Source organism: Leptosomus discolor, chromosome 1, assembly GCF_034619465.1.
Source record: "Leptosomus discolor isolate bLepDis1 chromosome 1, bLepDis1.hap2, whole genome shotgun sequence".
NCBI lineage: Eukaryota > Metazoa > Chordata > Aves > Leptosomiformes > Leptosomidae > Leptosomus > Leptosomus discolor.
In genome coordinates this window covers 163,058,430-163,073,860 of record NC_141391.1, presented here as the reverse complement: position 1 = coordinate 163,073,860, position 15,431 = coordinate 163,058,430, and the positions used below count along the sequence as shown (strand labels likewise).

At 52.6% G+C, this 15,431-nt stretch overlaps 1 protein-coding gene across 2 annotated transcripts in view; it reads left to right on the top strand.

The window, feature by feature from the left end:
- The window catches only part of MRTFA (myocardin related transcription factor A), a 46,178-nt gene extending 34,458 nt beyond the window's left edge, over positions 1-11,720 (top strand). The window contains exons 4-14 of one of the 2 annotated variants that reach the window (XM_086469420.1): positions 855-930; positions 1,597-1,758; positions 3,178-3,353; positions 3,800-3,955; positions 4,454-4,704; positions 5,060-5,231; positions 5,508-6,623; positions 7,903-8,061; positions 10,198-10,371; positions 10,748-10,808; positions 11,194-11,720. In XM_086469420.1, coding sequence (XP_086325546.1) covers positions 855-930; positions 1,597-1,758; positions 3,178-3,353; positions 3,800-3,955; positions 4,454-4,704; positions 5,060-5,231; positions 5,508-6,623; positions 7,903-8,061; positions 10,198-10,371; positions 10,748-10,808; positions 11,194-11,693 — 3,003 coding nt within the window. In that variant the 3' untranslated portion in view covers positions 11,694-11,720. Of the gene's footprint in view, positions 1-854; positions 931-1,596; positions 1,759-3,177; positions 3,354-3,799; positions 3,956-4,453; positions 4,705-5,059; positions 5,232-5,507; positions 6,624-7,657; positions 7,677-7,902; positions 8,062-10,197; positions 10,372-10,747; positions 10,809-11,193 lie in introns of both variants that reach the window. The other variant, XM_086469428.1, reaches the window with a different exon arrangement.
- The last annotated feature ends 3,711 nt before the right edge of the window (positions 11,721-15,431 follow it).

Below are 15,431 nucleotides of genomic sequence, written 5' to 3'. Positions count from 1 at the left end.
ACTGTGAAAGGACTGGAACAGTGGACTTTGCATTAAGACCAGTGTCCCAAAGGCTTTTGCTTCTTCCTCCTCTTTTTTCCTAAAACCTTCGGTTAAGTTAATATTTTGGTGTGGGCAATTGAGCAAGCACCGTGCAGTTTTCTGATTGACTTAAATATTTATTTTCTCTGAAGGCCCATCCTGATGGCCAGTATTTATCAGTCTTAGCCAGTGCTCCCAGATTGCCATTCCTGTGCTATGTAGCGGGTAACATGCTCAGCCTGGGACAGAGTCATCTCCGTACGTTGCTCTGTAGAACATTCTCCAAAGACAGAGCTAAAAGCAGCTCTGGAAATGAAATAAGTCTTGTCATAGCGTTTAGATTCTGCCTGCCAAGGGACTGCATGGGGTCTTTAGCTTAACAAATAACGTATCTTGAAACAAATAGAAGAGCATGCCCAAACCACAAGTCAGCCCTGAATGCCAGCAGTATATGAAAGTATTTCCTCTGAACAATGGAACCAGTGCATTTATCTTTAATGTAAAAAGAAATGTCTTGAATTTCATCCTGACAAAAGTTAGTGGTGTTGCATAAAAAGGGAAAAGAGGGCTTCAGCTCTTGAGGAAGTGGTTCTGTTCTGCAGGGCAGCAGCGCACAGTTAGACTGAGGCGATTACAGTAGAAGGTCATCTTTAGAATAAGCTCATTCTCTGGGTGCTCTGGGACAGAAGATCTGCCCCTTCTCTGTTCTGTGTTTATTTAGATCTCAGTAACAGCTAAAGATGGTTGTTTCTCTTGTTTGTGCTGTCCAAGATTACCTCACTCCTGTGTCTGGTCAACTGAAAATGGTTCTTGCTTGTCTGTTTTTGCTGCAGACAGAGGACTATCTGAAACGGAAAATCCGGTCCCGCCCAGAGAGATCAGAGCTGGTTAGGATGCACATTCTGGAAGGTATGGCACGTGCTAAACAGGAAAACATCAACAATAAACTTTACCGCAATTACTTATTTAACAGCTTTCTGTTTTGCCTCTGACCCCCAAGTCTTTCTTTCAGTTGTGAGTGGGCAGAAGATCATGCCTGTCGTGCGATTTCTTGGGAGGGATTCAACTCTGCTTGCATGGAGATTCTCAGAAGAATCTGTTATGTGAACTCAGTTTGTGCAGTTTTGTGTAGCTGAGCAACAGTGAAATAGGATGACCGTGGATTGCCCTTCTGCTAAGGGAAGACACTGTAAAATATCCACGAGGCAGTGAGGCAGATTCGATCTAATCCGTAAGCACTTCGGTTTCAGAGAGGGAGTACTATGCTGCTGCTGAGCCCCACATCTTTGGACACAACTGAAAGGGAAAAGATGTATGCGAATTGGGTGACATCAGTTTGAGAACAGTGAATTTGTCCTATTTTAGAGTCACAAGGGCTACTGTAGTTAGCTTATAACTTAAATATACAGAATATCTATAATACCTTTATAGTGCATAGTTACCTATTGTTATCTGCAACTCTTTTTCTGTACAGTTATCTACTGTTACCTTTCTGAACAGAAGCAAAATACTGCTGAAGTGCATAGGTTGACCGTTGCTGGATTGATGCCATTTTATTTACTTTCCCCCAAACAGAGACCTCAGCTGAACCCTCCTTGCAGGCTAAGCAGCTGAAGCTAAAGAGAGCCAGACTGGCAGATGACCTCAATGAGAAGATAGCGCAGAGGCCGGGTCCCATGGAGCTGGTGGAGAAGAACATCTTGCCTGTGGAATCAAGCCTGAAGGAAGCCATTATCGGTAAGGCCAGAGGAGGATCTATGTTGAGGGCATTTCCCACAGGTGGCTGTGATTCCCTATCAATTCACCTGCCTGTCCAAGCGAGTGCAATCCCGTGGTTGGTCTTGTTTTCCTGTCTCAGAATCACAAGGATTCTGAAAAGCAGGACTCGCTCTGGCCCAGATAGTGCTACGGAGACACTAAATTATAGGGCGTATGGACATCCCAGAATAACGTGAAAGCAATTGCATACCCTAAAGACTTGAAAGACTGTTGATGGTTGCATTCCCTAGATTCTCTCCTTAAAAAATCCCTCTCTCAGTATAACATGTCAGCAGCCTTGGTCAGGGAGAACCCACTGACTTACTCAGATCAGGGAGAGGAGACAGAATCTAAACAGGTGTGATGAAACAAAAGCTGTCTGTGAACTTAAAAACTTCAGAGGATTCAACCCCTTTAAAAATAAACCAGAACAGATGTAAATCATGCCAGTGCCATTCCAAGGGCTGAAAGGAATGCTGAGGAATAGCCTTCCCACTGCCTCAGCGGTGCTCTTTCCCGTCTCCCCAGACTGAGCAGTCTGTGTGCGTCTGTGGTTATTCACCCCCTCAAACATGCACAGCTACTTTAAAGACAAATGGGACACAACTGTGAGCAAGATGGAATACTTTTCATGAAAAAGGAAAAGGACAGTGTTGTGGGAGAGCCTGGCTTCACTATTGCACAAGAAGTGGTTGAGGAAGAGAAAGAGTGAACTTGCGAACTGGAGCATTAGAGACGTGGCTTCCTTCTGACTGAGCAAAGTCCATCTCTCTGGATTTCTGCTGCGTTTGCGTTAGGTGCAAACGATAGTATTTTCCTGCTTACCAGGATTAATTTGAGATAACGTCATCCAAAAACCACGAGTACGTTACAAATGTACACTCACATGAATTTATCTCCTGGACATGTAGATAGATGGACGTGCCAATAGCAGTCAGGCCCTTGTGGCTTGTAAGACTAGAGGACAATTTGGGATTCTGTCTTGGAGAGGGATTCCACCTTCCACCACGCAGGATGAACACCAAGAAATCATGACTCAACCTTACACTGTCGAACCCTCTTCTTCTTCTTCTTTCATGCCAGATGAGAGTCAAATAAGCCATGCCACAGAGCTGGGTTGTGTAGCTCTTGTTACGCTTCCTGATCTTCTCTGGCTAAGAAGCAAGGGATATGGTCCACCCCGGTCTGCATCACTTTAGTCTATTGATAGCAGAGATGAATGTAAACACTTAAAACTGATCCAGTTTGGGCTCTGTTCTCTCACTTTTAGTTGGTGCCTTAAGCACAACCCAGACACAACTCTCTTTGTGCCTTCATCATCTTTGTGAAACATCCAGTGTCAAGTGAAATAATTTCTTACTCCACTTCAAAGACCGCAGTTGATGTTTGTGTTTTCAGTTGGACAGGTGAACTACCCAAAGGTTGCAGACAATTCCTCCTTTGATGAGGACAGCAGTGATGCCCTCTCCCCAGAACAGCCAGCCAGCCATGAGTCCCAGGGGTCTGTCCCATCACCGATGGATTCCCGGATTTGTGAGCCTCTCCCTAGCACCACTGGCACATCACTAGCTCAGGTGAGAATGCGGTGGCCTCCTGCAGTGCCCTGGAGCTTCACAGCTACTGCTGATTTGTGGCAGAGGATCCGAAAAAGTGAGACCGAGGGATCCTTAAAAGGCATAGTCTGTGAGATTTCAAAAGGAGTCGTAGCTCTGTGTGGTGTTGGTGAAGTCCTCTGGTTATTCAGAAGCCCCCGTAGTGGTGCCATGTGGGGAAGGGGGGCGATCATTCCTTGGTGATACAGCCCAGGCAAAGCTGGGAGATACAGGAATGGGATTTTGATTCCTTTTCTGCCCTGAGAAATTGCACTGCTTCTCAGGGACAACTGAAGCAGTGAGTTAAAGGAGTCTAATTAATGACTTGAAACCTGTGCTGCTTCCCTGTAAGTGGACACTTCCTGCACTCTCTTAAACTGTTTCCCTCCTCGTGTCTGTATTCACTGTGCCTTTTTCTGTCCCTGCAGGGTACATCCCAATTGCAGATTAGCGCAGACGCCAGTGAAACACTTTTCCTACCTGAACAGCCACCCCCGCCTCTGCCACCTCCACCTCTTCTGCCTCCTAGTCTTACCAATGGAGCGGCTCTTACTGCTGCCAAGCCCCCTCCAACACTCATTAAGGTACTATTTTGGCTGATTTCTTCATTGTTGTGGTCTGAAGGAAGGCAAGATGCTTACTGTGAAGAAGGTTTGGAGTCGGAAGTATTGTGTTAACAGATGCAAAGGAAGGAAAGCTTATTTCTCACTAATGCCTTCCTCTGACATTAGTTGTAACCTATCTAATAGGTTTTTCTGTTCCATGATGTATTCACCTCCCGTAAAATGGGTCCTGAATGCAAAATATTTTGAAACAATCATCTACCTGCAATTAGAGTCAGCAAATCTGCACTGGACATGATCTGGTGTGCTGGGAAAGGTGACCTGCGTCATGGTGCAGTGTAAGCTGCTGCGGGTGCTGGGACTATACTGTTGCTTGAGTTAGGGAAGCACGGAAAGACCCTGAGGTCAAATCTGGAGAATTTTGAAATGAAAATCCTAGTGTGTGTTCTGGTTTACATGGGGTGCTGTGTTGTTTCAGTATTTCCATTCTTATTTGCTTCCTCCTTTTCTTCTAAATAGCAAAGCCAGCCCAAGTCTGCTAGTGAGAAGTCTCAGCGCAGTAAAAAAGCCAAGGAGTTGAAGCCGAAAGTCAAGAAGCTTAAATATCATCAGTATATTCCCCCGGACCAAAAGCAGGACAAGGGAGCTCCTCCCATGGATTCATCCTATGCCAAAATACTGCAGCAGCAGCAGCTCTTTCTCCAGCTTCAGATCCTCAACCAGCAGCAGCAGCACTACAACTATCAGACCATCCTGCCAGCCCCACCAAAGTATGGGTCCTAAATGGCAGCTCTCTCTCAGGAGGCACTTGCTTCCCCACTACTGTTTTCAGAGATGTTGTGTTCAGGGTGTGAGGCGTGGCGATTGGGTGTAACGCACTCAATCTTGTTAGGTTACAGCAGGCCTCAAAAAGGGCCGGTGTCAGATGGATCAGACAGAAGCAGCTGAAGTGAGTCGGTTGGCAGAGTAAGGGGCATGGATATAGTCAAAGGCATTGGTGTGCTTTAATGCCTAGGGTAGCACTAGTGGCCCAGATGTTTCTGAACATGTATGGTTGTTGACACTGAGGGCCTCCGGTGCCTTTCCACCTTGGTTTTAATGCCTGTGTTTTTCCTTTCCCTGTAGGCCTCCAGGAGAGCAGCAGAGTGGTGCCACTGCCCCTGCTGTACGCAGTCTCTCTGCCACAGTCAGCAGCGCATCTTCAGTATCCTCTGGTTCCAGTGGGCTGATGCGACAAAACAGTAACGCTGCAGTGGGCAAGCCTGGCCCTCTCCCTGCCAACCTAGATGAGATGAAGGTAAGTGTCCTGTGGAGCTGCACAGCCCCTTTTTTGCCACTGTCAGAGGGCAGTACTGGACGATGTTGCTGCCCCAGAGATGGGCTGAGGTGGACTGACAGGAGTTAGGGATAGCAGCTGGTACTGCTACCCTGCAGTCTGTACCTGAGGTGCAGGTTTGTTGGCCTGCAGGAGGGTCAGTTTAGTCCTTTGCCCCATGGCTCTGGTAGCTGTTAATAGTTGTTCTCGTTAGAGTGTATGTCCTCTTAATGTGGCCCTCTTTTCTCCCCATATCAGGTAGCAGAGCTGAAACAAGAGCTGAAGTTGAGGGCCTTGCCTGTCTCGGGCACAAAGACAGACCTGATTGAGCGTCTCAGAGCTTACCAAGAGCAGAACGGTGCAGCCGGCCAAACAACCCCTACTCCCAAGCCCAGCACAGCAGCCGTCCTCCCGAAAGCTGCCGAAGTGGTGGTAGCCTTCCCAGCTGCCAGGCTGAGCACAGGGCCAGCCCTGGTCACCACTGGCATTGCACCAGCAGAAGTAGTTGTGGCCACAGTCACCGGTGGCGGCGTGATGAAGTTTGGCAGCACAGGCTCGACTCCTCCTGTTTCTCCAACTCCTTCTGAGCGCTCGCAAATGAGCACAGGAGATGAGAACTCGGCCACTGGAGATGCCTTTGGCGAGATGGTGACCTCACCCCTGACCCAGCTCACCTTGCAGGCATCTCCAGTGCAGTTCCTGGTGAAGGAAGAAAGCTCCAAGTCTGCCTCGTGCAGCGTAAATGCGGCACCCAGGTCAGAGCGGTGTAGCACGAGTAACAGCAGAGATGCGGAAGTTAGGGACAAAGACCAGATGCTGCAGGAGAAGGACAAGCAGATCGAGGAACTCACCCGCATGCTGAAGCAGAAGCAGCAGCTGGTTGAGATGCTTAGACTACAGCTAGAGCAGGAGAAGCGCTCTCAGCAGTCACTACCGGCCCCAGCGGCTGCGGGAGAAGGAACAGCCCTTGCCTCCAACCCAGTAGCGTTTGGCACCCAGGTCAAGAGCGAAAACGGTTTCCTGAGTTGCCAGTCTGCAAAGCAATCCAGTGGCCAAACAGACCAATTCAGCCCTGCACCAACCGCTAGCCAAATGGACACTTCGAATCCAAGCCCAGTGCCAAAGAAAGCCGTGATGGTGAAGCAGGAGGTGCCAGCCGCGGAAGCAGAGCCGCCGTGCCAGTCCGACAGCCCGCGGCTTTTCCTTGGCCAGCAAGGGAGCGCCCTGAGCGACCTCATTAAGAGCACCCCTCCCCCCACCCTCATCACCGACTCCACAGGGACCCACATCGTCCTCACCGTGACCAAGCAGAGCGCCGAGAGGCAGGGCCTCTCGCCCCACAGGAAGGCAGGGAGTAGCTGCCCGGCCTTGCAGGTAGGCAAGGGCTAGGTCGCATCCCTGCTGCAGGCAGTTGGCTTCCTCTCTCCGTCTTCCCGCTCCTGTGGTTCAGGTTCCCTTAGGGACAGGGTTTGGTGGTGTTGATAGAGCTAGGGCAAAGGTTGGACTCGATGATCTTGAGGGTCTCTTCCAACTGAAACTGTTCCATGATTCTAGGGTGATTTAACGCGGTGGAAATTCAATGCAGTAAATACTCAAATGGCTGAGTTGCTTGCCACGATGGCTGGTAGATCGTGGCTTTGTAAAACAGAGCAGTGTAAGCAGATCTTCAGCAGAAAGACTGGAATTTGACAATGATGAACTGTGTACGGCAATGCACGATTGACTATGTGCGTCACGGGCTGTTCAGCATTCTTCCAAATGCATGGGTCTGCCTTTTGTCAGGCAGGATGTCGGGCTTGGAGGGCAAGGGTTTGCTGCCACATCTCACTGGTTTTTGAAAGAACAACTATGCCTGTGGTGGTAGTAAAAAAAAAAGCAGAGTGTGTATTTCACCTCTCGTCCTTTACTGGAGAGATCGTAGTCAGAGTGGTAATAGGTCACCTTATCTACCGAGAGCTGAAATCAGACCCTGGGAGCACACATTCCGCTTTTTGGCTGCTCTTTATTTTAATGCTTGTCAGTGTTTCAGTGTTCACGGAGTCTTTCATCAGAGATGATCTACTATTCCCCTGTTGGCATGAGCTCAGCACTTAACAGAAGCGGTCTGAGTGTTTCTTCCAGGAAGGGATAAATATGCCCAGGTTTTATGGTGTGAGTCAAACCACAGCATCTTCCATAGCATCAGAGAAGATTTTCATTCTCTGCTGCTACATTTCTTGCACCTTCTGCAGAGCAAGTGGCAGTGTCTGCTGTCAGGGACAGGCTCTGAGCAGGCTGCACTTGCTGTGTAGCAGGTGAGGTGCCAGGCAGCTGTCTTAAGTATCAGCATTGAGTGTCACCCTCGATAACCCAGGGTGTCTCACCTGAACTCCACCGGCTGCTCCAGAAGGGCACAGGTCCTGTGTCAGGTCAGCCAGCCCCCGAAGGGTGTCATGGATAGCCCAGGGATTTAGACTAGTACTACCTCCTCTTTTAGGACTCTGAATCCCACCCCTGTCTGCTTTCTCTGCTTGGTGAAACAGAACAATTGACTGAATTTCCTAAAGAATAAGGAGCGGGGAAAAACAAACTTCATAAATGCTTTAAGAAACACAAGCCTTGCTCCATGTTGTGTCTAGGGAATAACTTCTCACAGATACCCTTTTCTTTCCAGAAAGTACAATCATCACCCGCTAAAACTTCCAGCCAACCTCCGTGTCAGCTACCTGCAAGCACCTCTCAGCAGCCCGCGCAGCAGCAGCAGCAGAAGCAGCAGCAGCAGCAGAAGCAGCAGCAGCAGCAGCCCAGAGGACTAAAGCAATCCGTCAGAAAGGTAGCTCGCTGCCTGCTCACTTTTCTTCCTCATTTTTCTTTGCTTGCTGCCGGGGTTTGTAGCAGCGGTGGGAAGGGGACACACACACACACACACAAAAAATCGTGGTCAGAGACCGTCATCACAGCAAGTGAGATCTCACAGCAGCTTCTGCCACAGCTTGCAGCTGCATGGAGTGTTTGGTTTCAGCTTGACTGTGGCAGCAGAAGCCTGGCATAGCCTCTCCATTCCCCTGCCTCCCTCTGAACGAGCTGCCATGGAGAGCCCATCAGGCATGAGGTTTCAGGAGAGCTAGGTGTCCATGAGGTCTTCCTACTGGGGACACTTGGAAGTGATGTGGAGGCTTGACAGCAAAGAGCTCTGGGCTAAGCCCTGACAGTTTACTAGCTTTACCCTTTGGTCCCACGTCTGGGCAGAATACCAGCTGGTGTTTCAAACAAGCATTGTCTGTCAATTAAAAATGACGAGAGGCCAGAGTGGGCAGCCTTGGCTCACAGTGGTGCCGCTGATTCTTGAAGGAGTGCTGCTGAGCTGAAAAGGTGGCTGCTGCATGGAGAGAGGGTGGTGTGGGCAGTAGGTCTGCTACTGAAGGTGGCTCTGAGAGGGGCAAAAGGATGTGACCTTTTACTCTCTGGTACTGATGAACGTGCTGCGATTTCCATTCCCGCGCCTTGAGCACCCCTGGTCATCATCTTTGTGGAGTGCGATGCAGGTTCAGGAAAGAGAGCTCCTCTGCCTTTACCCCTTCTCCAGGTGAGGGCTGTAAAGAGGCTCTGCTGCGCATCTCCTCCCTTTCTAGCCTACTTAGCTAACTCTGTAACGTGTAATTAAGATACAGAAACATTATGAAGGGTTTTTAGAGCTTGGAAGATCATTTCTGAGTCAGATCCTGGAAAGGACACGAAGCGAGGAGTCATTTCTAGCGTGGTCAGAGTGGGATATTCACTCTGCAAAGGGTCAGCGCCTTGGTTTGCTTTTAGACCTTTGAGGAAATGCAGAAAGTAAACGAAGCACCTTTGCCCTCAGACTCCCTTGGCTCGTGTGCTGTGGAGGCATCTGTAGTGACCCTCCTAATCCTTTTGCGTCCCTGTAGGGTCAGAAGCCAGGTCTGCAGGTGGTCACGGGGCAGCTGCCCCACACCATATTGTCTTTCTCAGCACCTCCAAACCTGCAGCCCTTCTTCCCCAACGGTTTCCACAAACGGCCCCTGAAAATTGATGCTCCTGGCAAAGCTGACCCTCCCAGTGTCAAAAAAGGCACCCTTCCAGCACATCCCAGTGGCCTGTGCCACAACGCCAGTTTCCAGCCCCTCTCAGGAAGAAAGCGGACCCCAGAGCAGCTCTGCCGGCCAGGGCCTGGGGTCGGTCCTCTACCTGCAGGTCACAGAACAGGCAACAGCTTTCAGGGAAAACAGGATGGGGAGAAGCATCAACACATACCGGCATTCAGCTACTGCCTGAGGATCGCTGCTCCAGGGGAGAAGCTTCAGTGGGGCTCACGTGTAACTGCTGTAGAGGCAAAGGCCTGATCCACGTTCTACCTTGTCTTACGGGCAGCAGTGTGCTGATTCATCCGGCAAAGCTGAGTCATGAGCACCGCTTCCTGCAACGCTTGGGGTTTCCTTTGGAGGTCTCTGGTGCTGCTGAGTGCTCTGCTGCTCTCTGCCCACCATCAGGCTGTGAAACGTGCCGCTAGTGAAGCTTGATTGTGTCCCCAAAGCAGGCACTACAGAGGGGGGGGGTAAAAGGTAGGTCGTGGATATATTGCACAGAGTAGGCTGAACACAACAAGGGAAGTGCCTTCTCTCTCCAAAGTGCTAGAGAAATCCCCCACTTGGACAGCTGAGGCTCTCCCCATCCAGGAGCAGCCTGGTGGTGGTTTGTGGCACGGTTGCTTTACTGTTAGAAGAATCAGCAAAAGATTTCCAGCTGTGAGCTGGAGGGGAAACCTGTCTTCCTCGCCTCCAGCCAGGGCATAGTGCACAGAGTACACGGAAGCAGCCAGGCTGCTGGGAGCAGTGCAGACCTCTGTGCAGCTCTCACCAAGAGAGGGGGTGATGGTCTCTCAAAGCAGCCGTGAGACAGGAGTTGATGTGGACTTTCCCCTCATCACCCCTTCTGCCTTCATTCTAAACAGGCCTCGTCGCAGCCTGGCTCTCCTGCTGCCCCTTCCCCATCCCAGATGGACCTGGAGCAGCAACAGCACCCGTCGCTTTTTGGCACTCCTCCACCTCCTCTCCCTGTTCCCTCAGTCCCAATGAAAGAGCCACCAGGCTATGAAGAGGCCATGAAGCAACAGCCAAAGGCCCAGGTGAGAGCAGTTCTTCTCCCTGGTTTCCTTGGAGAGCAGGTGAAAACTTGCCATTGTAAATCTGCTTGGATTCCTGACCTGGGCCGGTACTAGAGAACAGAGGCACGACCGCGCCTGCCTAGCTGAGTGCCTTCTGGAGGGTTTGGGGCAGACCCTAAACCCCACAGGTAGAAATCCCAAGCCCCTCACTGCCCGGTGAGCGTTAGCACAGCCTGAGGTTACGGCGGGTTCTGGTGCCATGCCTCTGTGTGCTCATTCTTGCTAGATGACAGCCCCATCCCTGGGGCGAGGGAGGACAGCCGGCAGCCAAGGGTGTTGCTGGAGGCAGAAGCTCCCGTGGTAAATAGGAAGCTAATCCTGCGCTCGCTTTCCCCAGGAGAACGGCTGTTCCAGCCAGCAGATGGATGACCTGTTTGACATTCTCATCGAAAGTGGAGGTAAGGAGACAAAGCCAGCGTTTCCCATAATCTCTGGGTGTGAGCCTGGGGATTATAGAGCACTGAGGGGAGAGTCTGTCACGGCCCAGGACTCTGCTCCTGTGTCCCTGCCAGGGCCTTTAGCGTGGCAGTACGGCAGTAGCCATTAAGGTACCGAGGGCAATGGCAGTCAGGCATTAGCATGGTACGAAGCTTCTCGGTGGCTCTGCTGCATCAGATCTGGGCAGAGCTTGAATTCCCCGGAGGTGGGCTGAAAACCCCCCATAGCGAGCCAAGTGTGGGCAGAGGATGAGTTTCCTTATGCCAGTTGGTGGGTGGGAGGGATCCTTCTGGTGTTTGGCCAAGCCCTTCCTCACCCTGGGCTGCCTGTTTGTTCCCTGTACAGAGATTTCTGCTGACTTCAAGGATCAGTCGTCCCCAGCTGGGAAAGAACCGCCCGTGGCCCCAGCCTGCTCCCCACCGCCCAGCAGCCACCATGCCTCAGAGCTGGCGGTGCCAGTGTCCTTGGGGCAGCCGGTGCCCGTGGGCCGGCTGGAGGACTTCCTGGAGAGCAGCACCGGCCTCCCTCTGCTGACGGCAGGCCACGATGGGCCGGAGCCCCTGTCGCTGATTGATGACCTCCACAGTGAGATGCTGAGCAGCTCGGCCATCCTGGACCACCCGCCTTCACCTATGGACACCTCGGAATTGCACTTTGCTCACGAGCCGTCCGGGGGCATAGCCCTGGATCTGGCTGAGGCTAACTTGGACAGCATGGACTGGCTGGAGCTGCCGGGGGGACCTGTCATGAGCCTGGCCCCCCTTAGCACTGCGGCTCCCAGCCTCTTTTCCACAGACTTCCTTGATGGACACGATCTGCAGCTGCACTGGGATTCTTGCTTGTAACTCTCTGAGCAGAGACTGAAGGGAATGGGAGTGGGAGGGCACGGGCATGCAGGGGGAAGAGGCCAGTCAACCAAAAAAAGAAAAAAAGAAGAAACGAGCTCCTAGTATTTGTACTCCTCCCCCCAACTGTGTCCTTCCTGCACGAAGCCGGCGGTGCTGGCAAAGGCAGACCCGCTGCTCGAGTCACTGCTACCTGGGCAGCGGGCCGGGCCAGGGCAGGGAGAACGGCCGCTGGGGGAAGAAGGGGCTGCAGGAGCTCTGGGGCTGGTGGCCTCCTGCCCCCTCTGCAGCCTGACCCAGCTCGGGTGAGAACGGAGCCGGCAGCTCCCCTCTTCCTCCGGGCAGGAGCAGCGATGGCAGCGCATGGGGTGCAACGCTGCCGGGCACGAGTTCCCTCACGCCTCGCAGCCGGGCGCAGCGTGACTGGGCCCGAGCCGTTTGCAGAAGCAGCACCCCCGCGCCTTGCTGGGACTGGCAAATAAAGGGGGGGTTTGTGCTGCCCCAACACGGTCGGTTTAACGGTTGCGGAAGGGGATTCTGCCTGGGGAGCAGGACACAGGGACGGGAGTGTGGGTTGGGGGCCTGGAACAGCTGCCCCCCCAGCCCCGCCTGCCCTCTGTCGGGGAGGGTCTGATCTGCCGCAGGGCTGTGAGGAGCTGGGCAGAACAGGTACCTTTTCCAAATGTAGCCAAAGGGAACCAGGGTTCCCCACCAACCTGGTGACGTCAAAGCTGGTTTCCCAAATATTGCTGAGCTTGGGAGCTTGGCAGAGGCCTGCTGCTGCTTGCTTCACTCGCTTTGGGCTGCAAAACAGATTTTTAAGGTGCTAAAATCCAGGTCCTTATATGTTAAATCTGTTCTTCACTGCCCCAGACCGCTGGCTGTGCTGGAAGGCTTGCCTTCAGGCACACCCTGTCCTGTCCACCACCCCACCCCAGCTTCCACAGCACTTGTGCCACCCCCGGTGAGCAGGGCAGTCAGCCTGGGGTGGGAGGTTAGGGACAAGCAAGCGTCCGTGTGTCCTGGGGATGGCGTGAGGGGCACAGCTAGCAATGAGCAACATATCATTTAGGGGCCACGTGCAATCTCTCTCCTGCCTTCAGCTGTGCCGCTGCCTCCCTGTAGCAGGTGCCCCAGTGGAAAGAAGCAGCTGGGGAGGCCAGACCCAAGAGGCACGGAAGGGGAAGCGGCACTGCCAGAGGGGTGCTGTGTGGCGCAACACAGGGCCTCGCTCAGTAGTGCCACTGCGAGGGCCCCTTTCTGGGGACAAGTGGGGGGCCTGCAAGCAGGTAATGGGCAGCCGCCCTCTGCTCGTCCTTCCCTCAAGGCCCACGGGGTAAAAGGCAAAAGCAATGGCTGCCAGCTGCTGCCCAGCGGCTGCGGCCTTGCAGGGCCCCGGGCTGGTGCCTCGGGGTAGCTGCTGACTGGGGGCCGTGATGATGATGCTGGTCCTTGTGCAGGGTTTTGCGTTGGAAACCCAGGCCTGCGGCTCGCTCTTGCTCGCTCTCTCTCGTGCTGTTATCCTGTCACTTTTTAATTCCTCTGTGTGTGTGTGTGTGTGTGTTAGCAGTAACTCGCCGCCATGTTTACCAGGCGAGAGGTAGCCTCGCTGTGTCCTGCCTGGGCCCTCAGCTGGGGCCCGGGCTGAGGGAGGTGGGGGAGGCAGTGCCTTTTGAAACCCTACGGACTGAGGCGCTGACCCTGCTCAGGCAATGGAAGGATAAACTGCCATCCTTTTTAACAGCTCCTTGAGGAGGCTGTCCCCATCCCCATCCCGCCCCCCCCAGGCTGCAGTGCTGCCTGCTGAGGAGGAGGTGGGGTGGGCACATGCTGCTCCCCTGCCCCTTTGGTACCTGGTGCTCTTCTCAGGGGGGAGGCCTTGCCGCAGGGGTGAGGGTACCTCTGCTCCACGGCGGGGCTGGTGGTGGCTGCCAGCCCTCCACAACGCGCTCTCTTGTGGGCCACTGAAGTGGCAGCCAGGTGGGGTCACGCCTGTTTTGCAGCTGGGAGAAACTCCTGCTTTCCTGAGCCCTATTTGCTTGTTAACTGCATGGGGAGCCACTTTCTTAACCATTTGCAGGGGGAGCCTGCTGGCAGCTGCCTTCCTTTCTGCCCCTTCTCTCCCCTCCCCCACCCCACCCCCAGCTGGAAGCAAGTGGAGCCTCGTATCTGCCTCCCCCTGTGTCCAGGTTGGAGAGATAGCCCCCCCCCCCATTCCCCTGCCTGCTTTCTGTTGTCCAAGCTACAGCGTCATGTCCTAAAAATCAGAATAGCTGGGACTGGTGGACAGCCTCTTCACATACTCTGCCCCGAGCCCTCCCTCATGCCTGTCCTGGTGCAGCCGTGGGACCAGGTGGGCACAGGAGGCCCGTGGTTTCTTAGGAGGAAAGTTTTTGGGGGGGTGGGAGGATCTCTCACATGCCAAGGGAAAAAAGTGAGGCTGCCTGCTTGTCAAACTCAAGCAAAATCAGCTGCTTTTAGCCCACAGCAAGCAGCCCCTACAAAAAGCAGCTGTGTGATTTCTTTTGTACAAATAATTACAAAGCTGCAGCCAGTAAATAAAGAATGAAATTATCAAAGTGCAATGAGCTCCCAGAGGAAGGTGGGAGGCTCCACCTGGCGTCCTGGCCTGGCCCAGCCCTGGCTCCTCGCATTGGGCCAGGCATCCTAACTGTTGGCAGAGAGATGCCAACGCCTGTTACTGATGTAGCCCTTCCCGGCAGTTGCTGGGAAAGGCTCAGCTCACAGCTGCTCCCTTTCACCTTTACCCGCCCCCCCCCTTCCTTTGTGAAATGTAGGAATTTAATTACATTAAATTTGCCCAATGTACTTGAAATTGGCTGACGGGCTCAAGGAGCCCAGATGAGAGCGAAGCATGAGCCTCACCTCACCTCCTGAGGAACCCAGCAGACCTGCCAGAGCCCCTCTGCACAAGGGGCTTCTGCCAGTGGAGCGAGCGATAGCCCTGTGCCCGGGGGTAGAGGGGAAGATGGTGCCTCATCCCAGGAAATATTAGAAAGTCTTTTCCCCACGCCGTGCCCAGAGCAGGCTAGCCCAGTTCTCTGCTTTCTTACTATTATTTGTTTGAATAATAGTTCAATAGTTCTTTGTCAGAAGAGGTATTCCCCTGGACATACATTTTTGCACCCACTGGGAAAAACAAAGTCTGATGTTCTGCCTCTACCTTGAATGTACTCCTGAATCTTTCTGCTGTAACCACTACTTGTTTGTAATGTGTATTTGACTAGCACGCACTCTCCCTTCCACTATGCAGCAAACGGCGAGGGGTGATCAGCGCCATCAGAGATGGATGGTGTTGGGGCATGGGATCCAGAGCAAGTATTCAACTGGAAAAGGATAAAAGTGACAAGTTAACGGGGGAGAGAATGGATCTTTAAATTGAATTATTTTTTCAGTTACAAATATTTGAAAAAAAAAAAAAAATCCATTTTATTAAAAAAATTCCAAACAGCCACGTGCTCAAAAACTTTTCTGCTGTGCTGGTGGGAGGGATTGGGGCCACTCTGTCTTTTCCAGCTAAGGATGGGCCATCCCTCTGGGTCTTTCTCAAACCTGAAAAAAAAAAAAGAAGCTTGGGTGGTGGTGCCTCATCCCCTCTTGGCTGCAGGGAGATTCCCTCTGTGCACGGAAATTACCTACCCTGCAACCTGAAGCAGCTTTTAAGGCAGAAGAAGCACGGGCAGCTTGGCTGCAGGCTGGTCTGGCCCTCAGCTGTTA